This window comes from Dryobates pubescens, chromosome 36 (assembly GCF_014839835.1).
Source record: "Dryobates pubescens isolate bDryPub1 chromosome 36, bDryPub1.pri, whole genome shotgun sequence".
NCBI lineage: Eukaryota > Metazoa > Chordata > Aves > Piciformes > Picidae > Dryobates > Dryobates pubescens.
Window position 1 is genome coordinate 3300385 of NC_071647.1, and position 11545 is coordinate 3311929.

Sequence of the window (11545 nt, forward strand, 5' to 3'; positions counted from 1 at the left end):
TCTTACCTGCATCACTCTGGGGGTCCATGGTGCCCAGCAGGTGCCAGCAGTGCCAGGGGGGCACAGAGAGGCTGCTGTCTGGAGAGGCTGTCAGTGCTGGCCGGGGTGCTGGGGCTGTGTCCACACCACCCAGAAGCCCTGCAGGGACCAAGCACCTTCATCAGCACCCTTAGCACCCATCCTGCCTGGTGCCCCCCACCATGAGAAAACAGCCCCCTCCCCCACTGCCATCCCCTGAGCACCCACTCCAGGCTGGATCCAGCATCGTGCCTTCCCCCAGTCCCTAAGCATCCCCTGGTGGAGGTGGCAGGATGTGACCCTGCTCCCCTCTGCTGCTCCCAGGGGTCTGTGGGGCTCCCCTAAATGGGACCCTTGGAGAGCTGGGGACAGAGGGGACCTGGGGGGGATGGGGGGGGAGACGACCAGCAACATTGCACAAGGCTCTGCAGGAAAAGGGGGGATGGGGGGGGGAGGGAAGCACAAAAAGGAATGATGAGGGTGGGGCATAGCCCCCAGGACCCCTCCAGGGACACGGGTGGGACTGACCCCCCCCTCCCATAGAGACACGAGGAGGACAACCCCCTGGGTCAGACCCAGCCCCACAAGGCAGGAGGGGCTCACACATGCTCGGGGCCAGCCCCTGGTGCTGTGTGTGTGTCCCCCCCCAGTTCTGCAGATCCCCCCTCAAGGCATCACCCTGAGATGAGGGTCGTGGGGTGGGGGCACACTCACTTCCCCCAGCAGAGCTAGGGGAATCATGGGGGGAGGGAGGAGGGAACAGAGGGTACCGGCAGCCCCGGCGCGGTGCAACGGCTCCCCCCCCCGCCGCCAAGGGCCCGCGCTGCGGAGCAGCCACCGCCGCGCTGGCGCACGCCCCCCCCCCCCCCCCCGGGCTCTGCTCGGTGCAAACCCCATTGCATAGCCCCCTCCCCACGCTACACGACCCTCCCCATATTGCACAGCCCCCCATCCCATTGCATACCCCCCCAAACAATGCACAGAGCCCCCCCCATTACTGCACGCCCTGTCCCCACCGTTCCGTGGCGCAAGCCCCGCTGCCGGTGCACGGTGCCCCCCCGCTCCCCATAACCCCGCTGCATCGACCCCCTCCCAGCACTGCAGGCTGCCCCCCAGCACTGCAAGCGCCCCACCCCCCCATTTCCCCATCCTGCGCTACTCAGAACCCCCCCCTCCCCATTGCACAGATCCCACTGTTACATAGACCACCCCAACACTCACCCAAAGCCCCCTCCCCACTCACTGCATGCCCCCCCCCACTGCATGGACACCCCTCGGATTGCACGACCCCCCTCCATTGCACAGACACCCCCCACACACACACGTTACCCGGACCCTTCCTTATTGCACGACCCCTCCTCATTGCACAGACGAACTCCTACCACAACATTGCTGGGACCCCCTCCTCACCCTCCCCATTGCACAGACCCCCTTGCACTGCCCGGACCCAGCCCCATTACACAAACGCCCCACACACACACCCCCTCCCCATCGTTGCTCAGACCCCCTCCCGTACTTGTCAGCTCCCCTATTGCATCGATCCCTTCCCCACTTCCAGGAGCCCTCCCCACTGCGCGACCCCCCTCCCCTTCCCATTACGCAGACGCTCCACACACATACACACGTTGCACGCCCCCCTCCCCATATTTCTCGGACCCCTCATCACTGCACGACCCCCTTCCATTATACAGACGCCCCCCAGCCCCCCACCCCGTTGTTCGGACCCCCCTTCCGCACCTCCCAGACCCCTCATTACACAGACCCTCCCCACTCACGGCTCAGACCCCTCCCCACTTGCACGAACCCTCCCTTCGGACCCGTCACTGCTCGGACCCCTCCACGCTGCACGCCTCCCCCCCCTCACCCATTGCACGGACGCCCCCCCCGCCACTCCCCATTGCAAAGGCCCCATTGCACTGACCCCCCCCCGCACGGCCCGGCCCCCTCCCCATTGCACGGACCCACCCCGACCGTATATCCCCCCCCTCACTGCACAGACTCCCCCCCCCCCCGTCACTGCACGGACCCCCTCTCCCTGCTCCTCCTCTCCCTTCACTGCACAGACCCCCCCTCACTGCACGACCCCAACCTCCCCATTATTTGTCCGGAACCCTCCCCCCGCATCGCACGAGCCCCCCCCCCATTGCACGGCCCCCCCTCATTGCACGGATCCCCCCCCCCCCGCCCCGGTACCTGCAGGGGGCCCGCCCGGCGCGCGCCCCGCCGCCCCTCCATCTTTGCCGCGCGGCCCCGCCCGCCCCGACAACAACATTCGGTGACGTCACTCGCCGTCACGTGACGGAACCCTGCGCTAAAAATAGCCCCGAGCCCCCCCCCCCCCCCCCCCCCGCTCCCCCTCTTTCCCTTCCCCAAGCAGAGCCCGCCCACGGGGCGGGGCTAGCGCGGAGGGGCGGGGCCCAGAGGCGCCGGGGTTCGGCGGCGGGGCTGGAGACGGTACCGGCGCGGGCTGAGAGTGAGTGTGCCAGGGAGTGCGAGTGCGTGCGTGACAGCCGTGTGTGACAGTGAGCGTGAGAGACACGCGCGTGACAGTGACAGCAGGAGTGAGCGTGCGGCACACGCGCGACGCAGCGTGTGTGACACGAGCGTGTAACTGTGACTCTGTGAGTAACGCGTGTGGCAGTGACGCTGCGAGTGTGAGACGCGTGTAACGGCGACGCTGTGAGAGGGTGACGCGTGTGAGCGTGTGACGTGCGAGTGTGAGCCTGTGACGTGGCGGTGACGGTGTGTGAGTGTGCAGCACTTGCTATGACACACGTGTGCAATAGCACATACATGTATGCGTGCCTTGTGCTGGTGTGCAGTGACGCTGTGTATGTGTGCACTGTGTGCTGGTGTGCAATGGCTCATGTGCAAGCATGCCCCTTATCCTGGTGTGCAATGGCACACGTGTGAGTGTGAACCATGTGCTGCCGTGCAAGGGCACACATGTAGGCATGCACTGTGTGATAGCACAAGTGTGAGCATGCACTGCAGGCTGGTGTGCAACAGGTACGTGTGAGCATGCAACGTGTGCTGGCCCATAACACATGTGAGCGTGCAATGTATTGGTGTGCAATGACACACCTGTGTGTGCGAGTGTGCACCGGGTGCTGATGTGCAGCAGTGCAACAGTGTTGAGTGTGCCAGGTCGGTGTGCAAGCGCACGTAGCAGCGTGCAACATGCACTGCTCCGTGTTAGCACGTCTGTGCATGCACCGTGCACTAGTGTGCACACGTGTGAGTGCCTGTGAGCGTGCACCACAGCCTAGCGCGACCGTGCCTGCCAGCCGAGGGGGTCAGGTCCGTGTGCGGTCCCCCCGTGGGAGGATGAATCACACCGGGGCTGCCGTGACTCACCCACAGGATCCTGCTGGGACACACGCGTGTGCACACGCACGTCTGCGCTCATTCGCGCACACACGCACGGGCCAAGCGCACACACACAGGGGGCACACGGACACGGGTGGGCACGGCTGCGGTCCCTTTAAGAGGCGGGGCCGCTCCCCCCCCCGCCCCTGCGGCGCGCGGGCCGCTTGAAGGCGCCGCTCCCGGGCCCCGGCGCCGCCGGTTCGCGTCTCGGCCGCGGTACTTCCGCCCCGGACCCGGGCCGCTGCCATGGTAACGGGAAGGGGCTCGGAATGTGGGAGGGGGGGGGGGCGCAGGCGTGGGGTCCCCTGGAAGGGGTTTGGTCCGAGGGGAGGGTCTTGCCGTGGGGTCCTCCAGGGCTCCTCCGGGCCCGGCCGAGCGGAGGGAGGGAGCAGCCCCCGCCCCGGTCCCGCCCGCGCGTCCTGGGGTCTGCACGGGGCCGGGGTGCGCTCCGTAACCGGCCCCGCACGGCTCTATCCCCCCGCCCGCAGGCCTGCCGCCTCCAGAAGCTGTTCGGAGCCGACGGGGACCTGGCCGATGAGGTAAGGGCAGGCCTGGCAGCGGGGCTGGCCGCAGGGGCAGCCGGGGCCTGGCGCTGGTGACTGTTCCGGGGGCACCGCCGGCAGCCTGGCAGCGCCCCCAGCTGCGCCCTGGCGGCTAATTAACCCACGGAGCAGATGGGTGCAGGTGGTGGTCGCTCGTTCGGCGGCATTAGCTCGTTAAGAGGTGGCTCTAATCCCTTAGAGCCGTCAGGGCAGGGTCTGGTGCTGGTCACCCCATGAAGGGCTCTTGTTGGGCGGACGGGGAGAGGGGGGTACAAGGATGGGGAGATGGGGGGGTACAGGGATGAGTGGGACAGGGAGATGGGCGGACGGGGAGAGGGGGGTACAAGGATGGGGAGATGGGGGGGGTACAGGGATGAGGGGGACAGGGAGAGGGGGGTGCAAGGATGAGGGGGACAGGGAGAGGGGGGTGCAAGGATGAGGGGGACAGGGAGAGGGGGGTGCAAGGATGAGGGGGACAGGGAGAGGGGGGTGCAAGAATGAGGGGGACAGGGAGAGGGGGGTGCAAGGATGAGGGGGACGGGGCTGTTTGGCTGCCTGAGGCCCTCTCCTCCTGCAGGATTTCCTCTCTGCTGTGGAGGACGCAGAGAACCAGTTCGTGGTCCCCAGACACTTGTCACCAGTCTCTCCCCCTGTGCAGTCCCCAGCCCCTGGCCTGCAGCCCCTCCGCCCGCTGGGACCCCAGCTCAGTCACCACCCCAGTAAAGCCCCCAGCCTGCGGCCCCTCACTGGGCAGAGGGAGCAGCCCACAGGCTGCTGGGGACCCCCGACCAAGGGAGCAGCCCCCCAGGATGAGCTGGACAATGACCTCTTCCTGGCTGCCTGCATGGAGCTGGAGGGACCCGAGCTGCCAGCAGGGGCTGGAGCTGCCCGGCCACCCCCAGCTCAGTGGGAGAAGCCCCCACGGACACACACGGGGCAGCAGAGCCCCCAGGAATGGGCAGTCCCTAAGAAGCTGCAGGTGGGAGAGGAGCTGGACTCTTCCAGCTCTGGGGGAGCAGAAGACAGGCAGGACCCCCTGCCCACCCCACAAGCAGCTCCCACTCCCAAACTGGTGCTGCGGCCCAGCACAGCTGGTGCCTGTCCCCCCAGGCCACCCACCCTGCCCCAGGGAAAGCCCTGTGGCTCCCGGGGCTCCATCCCCACTTCCAGAGGTCCATCTCCAAGGCCTTTCCAAGCATCCCCCTGCCAGCCAGTAGCAAGCAGCTCCTTGGGGCTGCAGATGCCCAGGACCCCCATGGCACAGGCTCCCCGGCAGAGCTGCCCCCAACCCCGGCTGCCCCCCAACCCTCCGACCTTGATGACCTGCGTGGAGCCCCCACTGAGGCAGCCACCCAGGCCAGCCCCAGGCAACCTGCAGACACCTGTGGTCACCAACCACCTTGTGCAGCTGGTGACAGCAGCCAGCAAAGCACCCGGGGGTGTCCCTCGTCTCCCACCCCAGGGGAAGACTCGCAGGTTCCCAGGGCCTGCCGGGATCCTGCCCCAGCAGGTGGGTACAGGGATGGGAGGGGTTGGGATGGGAGCAGCTGGTGAAGAGGTGCAAAACCCCAGATGTTTTTCTCTGTCCCATCAGCACTCTGGGAAGCTGCTGGATGAGATCCTCGTCTCTGCTCCCCAGACTCCAGCTCATGGGGCGCTGGCAAAGCCACGGGCAGAGGTAACCCCTGCTCCGGATCTGATTGCTGGGGAAGGGTCCCCAGGCTTCCACAGGGTGATGCTGGAAGGAGAAGGGGGTGCTTAGGGCTCCCCCCTTGCTCTGAGTTGTGCTGGCTTGACTCTGAGGTGTTGATTGTGATTGTTCTGTGGTTCCAGGGACTGCCCAGCTCCTCACCACCCACAGAAGAAGATTTTGGGAAGGGCCCCTGGCTTGCAATGAAGACAGAGCTGGAGCTGGATGAAAGGGACCCCAGCTGCTTCCTCAGGACCTACAGCGTGGTCATGGTGCTGCGGAAGGTGAGGGCACTGGCCTCAGAGACTTGATTTCCTGCTTCTCCTGACCCCTCGGAGGTGTTTCCAGGGCTGGCCATCATCATGGGGAGGGAGGGGGCCAAGATGGGGTTGACCACAGATGGGGACATCAGTGGGACAAGGGTCTTCATGTTCAGGCAGCCTTGAAGCAGCTCCCAAAGAACAAGGTGCCCAGCATGGCAGTGATGATCAAGACCTTGACCAGGACCAACGTTGACGCCGGTGCCGTGTTCAGGGACCCAACTGGTGAGCGTGGCCGTGCCTGGGTCATGTTGGGGCTCCTGGCCGTGGTTCTCCATGGCTAACAGGTGCCCTCCTTGTGCCAGGAGAGATGCAGGGCACAGTACATCGCCTGCTGCTGGAGGAGCGACACAGCGAGCTGCGGCCTGGCTCCGTGCTGCTGCTGAAGCAGGTAGAGGGGAAGCAGAGGCAGACCACCAGCAGCACCAAGGCGTTCTGGGGCTGCTTCTGCTGCAGGAGCTGCTAACCCTTGGTCACTGTGCCCAGCTGCTGGGCTCAGATCCCACAGGAATGGGGCCTGGGGCTCCTCCAGCTCTTCCCCAGGCAGAAGCAGGAGCTCTGGCCCTCACCCCCTGCTCTGTCCTCACAGGTGGGCGTCTTCTCCCCCTCCCACCGCAACCACTACCTCAATGTCACCCCCAACAACCTGCTCAAGATCTACCCACCAGAGCCTGAGGGCAGCTTCTCACAACAGGAGGTAAGGGAGGGCACAGTGCTGATGGCCCTGGAGGGACAGGGACAGTGAAGGGGGTATTATAAGAGGGTCTGGATTGTAGGGACCCTCCAGATCAACCAGGGAAGAAGGGAGAGGCATGTTGGGGGCCTACAGAAGGATTTATGTATCCCCAATGATTCATCTCTGCTGGGGTTTGCAGGTCCCTGCCCAGGCTGGGCTAGTCCCAGACCATCCCACACAGCCCCCATGGGATGCCCCTGCTGCTGGGGACTGGGGACAATCAAGGAGAGGTGGCTATGGCACAGAGCAGGCTTCTGGTGGCTTCTCCCTGCACTCGCAGAGCCCTGGGCCTGGGCAAGAAGAGCTGATGGGAGCTGATGGCTGTGACATGGGTAAGTTGGACCCACTCTGGATGGAGAGGAAAAGCTCCATGTCCTGTGGAAAACAGGTCCTGGAGTAGGGCAGCATCTCCCCTCCTCTCTAACACCAAAGGTGGTCTTGTCCCACCACATCCTTCATTCATGGAGTTGATTGCTCCTCTATGCATACATAAAACTCCACACTTCATCTTCCTTGTACCTGTGCAGATGACCTGGATGGGCTCCTGGGTGAGCTGCCAGAGGATTTCTTCTCTGCTCCAGCCCAAGCTGACTGCTGCTGACCTCAGGGAGCTGTGGTGGGACCAAGGAGATGGTAACTGCTGGCAGGGCCTGGGCTGCACTGTGGCCCTATCAAGGAGGCTGAGCACACTGGTGAAGCACAGTGCCCCTCCTGCTCCTCTCTCTGTATCTCTGGTGTGTTTGTGCTGGAGCCAAGAAGCTTGGGGGACCTGGGGAGTCTTGGGGGGACATGGCCTCAGTGCCTCCTCCCTCCTGGGGCAGGCTGGGCCCTCTTGGCTCCCAAACCTGCATTAAAGGTCTGTTCTGTTCCTGCCTTGCCCTGTCTGCTTGTGTGTCATTGTCCCCTCTGCCACCACAGAGAGCAGTGCCCCTGTCTCTTTGCTCAGCCACAGCACCACAAACCCTTCCTCCATGTGGGTCCCTGCTCTCTGTTTCTGCCCCAGGGCTCTCACACAGCCTCAGCCTAAGCCCCACAGGACTAGGGGGTACCCAGACCCCAGCCCAGCCCCAGGGGACCATGCCCAACCTCACGGCCAGCAGCAGTTTCAGTTCCCTGCCAGCCCCGTGCCAGCATGACCCTGTTTACCACCCGGGGGGAGTTATTTATAGGGCAGCCTGGCATAGGCCCTCGATTCAGCGTTTGTACGTGGGGCACAGCCCTATTTATAACCCCCACCCAGACACAGGAGCCACCTCGCTGCCTCCCCCTACCCACCCGGGCTGCCCCCATGGCGCAGGAAACCTTCGCCTTCACCTCCTCAGCCCTGCGCTCGCTGCGGCTGCAGCAGGAGCTGCTGGAGCAGGAGGATCGGCGCCGAGCCCTGGCTCGGGAATCGGCCACACGCCGCTTCCTGGCAGCCAGCCCCCGCCCCCCGGGGACCCCCTTGCGGCGCCTCCAGTACTGCCGGGACCCTGCTGTCCACAACGCCCTGTACGCCGGGGACCTCCGGCGCGTCAAGAGCATCTTCACGGATGAGGCCACCAGCAACATGGTCATGGAGACGGTCAGCGAGGAGCTGGTGTGGTCGCCTGAGCAGGGTATGGGGCTGGGGAGGGGGCTGGGGGGGTGTCCCGTCTCTTGGGAGGTGGCTCATTCTCTGAGGGGGTTCTTTCCCTTCCCCACCGGGTGGCCCGGGGGTAGGATGAGGGGAGCCAGGGCAAGGAACGATGCCTGAGGGTGCAGCTCCTTGTGGAGTGGAGGGCTGGGTGCTCTAATTTGGGGAGGGGGATTTCTGGCTCCTTCCCTGGGGAAGTTGGAGGAGGGACCCCCATGTTTTTCAACCCCCCTCTCAGGGCTTTTCCTGGCTGGTGTTGGAGGTGTGGAGTGGTTGGAGTTCACCCCACTGAGCCATCCTACAGGCTGTTTGGGGGGAGTCTGGTGTAGGGTGGGGGGGAGCCCCCATGGGTGCCCCTCACAAGGCTGACAGCTCCTCCTCCTGCAGCGCTGTGGGTGCTGAGCCCCCGGCGGCAGCAGACCTCAGCGCTGCGCATCGTCAGCGCCCGGGGCTACGGCGACTGTGCCAGGCACCTGCTGCTGCGGGGGGCCAAGGTGGACGCTGTGGTGGGGGGCAGGGCCCCCCTGCACGACAGCGCAGCCGCCCCCCGCCCCGACTGCACCCGCCTGCTGCTGGCCTTCGGGGCCGACCCCAACGTGCTGAGCGACGAGGGCTCAGCACCGCTGCACCTCTGCACCACGCCGGACAGCCTCCCGTACGCCCCGCCTCCTGCAGGACACGCCCTTCATTTGCATAGCAAGTCCCGCCCTTGACACACAGCCCACCCGTGGCAGGCCCTGGGCGAGGGAGGGGCTAATCTGCATGTTGGGCCCCACCCTCTTAATTTGCATGTTTTGACGCACCCTGAATGTTAGACTCCACCCACAAAACTTACACATGAGGCCCCACCCTCACAATCTACATACCAAGCTCCACCCACATTAGCAGGCTCATTTGCATGTCAAGTCCCACCCACCAATCCCACCTCTGCAGCCTCATTAGCATTCTAGGCTCCCCCTCCCCACTCTAAACCACACTCACCACATCTAAACACCACCTCCCTCGCCCCCCCGAGGTCTACCTTGACCCTGTGCCAAGCCCCCTGCCAATGCCAAGACTCAACCACCAGCCCCACCCACACCCAAGTCCCACCCCAAAGCCAAGACCCAACCAACCACCTGCCTCACCCGGGCCCCACCCCACAACTTAAGCCCTGCCCTCCTGGGCCTCCCGGGTGGCACCCACTCCCCAGCTGTGCCCTGGGCTGGCCCATGGTGTCCCCAGGGGGTGACAGGGGTCCCGGGGGGGGTGTGTGTGTCCCCCTCTAGGTGCGCGGAGCTGCTGCTGGCCCACGGGGCGCGAGTGAACCTGGGCACGCGGGACCGGCACGTGACGGCCCTGCACGTGGCAGCGCGCCAGGGGCTGGTGGCCCACGTGGAGCTGTACCTGGGCCACGGCGCGGACCCTGCCCACCGCACCCGCCAAGGCGAGACCCCCCTGAACGCCGCCTGCGCCGCCGCCGAGCGCCCCGAGGACGCCCAACGCTTCCACCGCGTGGTCGAGCTGCTGCTGGCCGCCGGCGCCGAGCCCGGGGCCGCGGGCCGCAAGGACCACACGCCCCTGCACAACGCCTGCGGCAACGGACAGCCCGGGCTGGCGCGGCTGCTGCTGCGGCACGGCGCCGACGCCACCGTCCCCAACTGCGCTGGCTACACCCCCATGGACTGCGCCCTGCACGCCGTCGAGGAGTACCGGCACCAGCGCCCCGAGGACATCATCCTCCTCCTGCTCGACCACGGTGCTGGCCCTGTCCACCCCAAGGTGCTGGCCTGCCGGTGTCTGAAGGGGGCCTACAAGAAAGCTGGGGAGAGACTTTTGAGGGTGTCAGGAGATGATAGGACTGGAGGGGATGGAACAGAACTAGAAATGGGCAGATTCAGATTGGATGCTAGGAAGAAATTCTTCCCCATGAGGGTGGTGAGAGACTGGCACAGGTTGCACAGGGAGGTGGTGGAAGCCTCATGCCTGGAGGTTTTCAAGGCCAGGCTGGAGGTGGCTGTGAGCAACCTGCTGTAGTGTGAGGTGTCCCTGCCCATGGCAGGGGGATTGGAGCTGGCTGAGCCTTGAGGTCCCTTCCACCCCTAACAATTCTGTGATTCCGGAGGTGACAGTGGTGCAGTGATGGTGTCCCATGCCTTGGTGACAGCAGGGAGGTTGCATCTCGGGTACTAGGTCCAGTTTTGGGTGCCTCCAAGAAGGACATTGAAGGGCTGGAGCAGGTCCAGAGAAGGGCAACAAAGCTGGGGGAGGGTCTGGAGAACAGGGCTGGTGAGGAGCAGCTGAAGGAGCTGGGGGTGTTTAGTCTGGAGAAGAGGAGGCTGAGGGAAGACCTCACTGCTCTCTACAGCTCCCTGGAGTGAGGTTGCAGTGAGGTAGGGATTGGTCTCTTCTCCCCAGTATCAGTTGATGGAATAAGAGGACCTGAAGTTGCCCCAGGGGAGGCTTAGGTTGGACATGAGGAATAATTTCTTTGCTGCAGGAGTGGTCAGGGATTGAAACAGGCTGCCTAGAGAGGTGGTAGAGTCCCCATCCCTGGAGATGTTCAAGAGGTGTGTGGCCATGGCACTTGGGAACATGGTTTAGTGGCCATGAGGGTGCTGGGTCAAGGGTTGGACTCAACAATCTCAGAGGGCTTTTCCAACCCAACCACTTCCATGAGCCTATGAGTCTAGGATTTGTCTCTGTTGGCAGATGCTGAAGTTCTGCTGTCGGCACCCCCCAGCGCTGGAGGTGGTTCTCAACGCCTACGACCGCATCCCCCCTGCCGAGAACTGGATGGGGACTGTGCCCCCCGAGCTGTGGGAGGTGAGGGCTTGTGGGGTGGCCTGGTGTGTCCCTTGACCCCAACCATCACCTCGCTGAGCCTGCATTTGTCCCCTGTCCCCTCTCCAGGAGCACCAGGAGTTCTACGACTCGGCGGTGTGCATGGCAGGGCAGCCGCGCCGGCTGCAGCACCTGGCCCGCTGTGCCATCCGGCGGCTCCTGGGTGCCCGCTGCCATGCTGCTGTCCCCAAGCTGGCCCTGCCACCCGCCCTGAAACACTACCTCCAGCTGCCACTCGAGGGGATCATCTCCTGAGGGCACCCCCATGTCTCCCACCACCAGATGGGAGCGATGTTAAGGGGGGAGGCAACAGCTTTTTGTCCTCCCTGCCTTGGTGCCAATAAAGTATGTGGCAGATGTGGGTCTCGAGTTGGCTCCGTCTGTATGGGAGACAAGGGCCACTGTACCAGGTGGGACAGGGAGCTGGGGATT

The 11545-nt window shown here is 64.7% G+C and overlaps 2 protein-coding genes across 2 annotated transcripts; both read left to right on the forward strand.

The window, feature by feature from the left end:
* The first annotated feature begins 3633 nt into the window (after positions 1 to 3633).
* Positions 3634 to 7709, forward strand: HROB (homologous recombination factor with OB-fold). Its single transcript, XM_054176613.1, has 10 exons — positions 3634 to 3658; positions 3742 to 3926; positions 4507 to 5439; positions 5524 to 5607; positions 5763 to 5903; positions 6056 to 6164; positions 6245 to 6330; positions 6529 to 6636; positions 6815 to 7007; positions 7203 to 7709. Exons 1-10 carry the CDS (start codon positions 3634 to 3636, stop codon positions 7274 to 7276), a joined length of 1938 nt encoding a protein of 645 aa, XP_054032588.1. The 3' UTR covers positions 7277 to 7709.
* Positions 7710 to 7890: 181 nt separating this feature from the next.
* ASB16 (ankyrin repeat and SOCS box containing 16) lies at positions 7891 to 11398 on the forward strand. Its single transcript, XM_054176871.1, has 5 exons — positions 7891 to 8273; positions 8678 to 8945; positions 9559 to 10051; positions 10982 to 11095; positions 11183 to 11398. The coding sequence occupies exons 1-5, from the start codon at positions 7964 to 7966 to the stop codon at positions 11366 to 11368; spliced, it is 1371 nt and encodes a 456-aa protein (XP_054032846.1). The 5' UTR covers positions 7891 to 7963; the 3' UTR covers positions 11369 to 11398.
* Positions 11399 to 11545: the final 147 nt, after the last annotated feature.

Bases quoted from the DNA above. Each gene is read 5' to 3' on its own strand.
- HROB (XM_054176613.1), top strand. From the start codon at position 3,634: ATGGTAACGGGAAGGGGCTCGGAAT. The intron at 3,659-3,741 runs GTGGGAGGGGGG...GGGGTCCTCCAG, and splicing joins AACGGGAAGGGGCTCGGAAT to GGCTCCTCCGGGCCCGGCCG. The intron at 6,637-6,814 runs GTAAGGGAGGGC...TGGGGTTTGCAG, and splicing joins GCAGCTTCTCACAACAGGAG to GTCCCTGCCCAGGCTGGGCT.
- ASB16 (XM_054176871.1), top strand. From the start codon at position 7,964: ATGGCGCAGGAAACCTTCGCCTTCACCTCCTCAGCCCTGCGCTCGCTG. The intron at 10,052-10,981 runs GTGCTGGCCTGC...CTCTGTTGGCAG, and splicing joins CTGGCCCTGTCCACCCCAAG to ATGCTGAAGTTCTGCTGTCG. The intron at 11,096-11,182 runs GTGAGGGCTTGT...TCCCCTCTCCAG, and splicing joins TGCCCCCCGAGCTGTGGGAG to GAGCACCAGGAGTTCTACGA.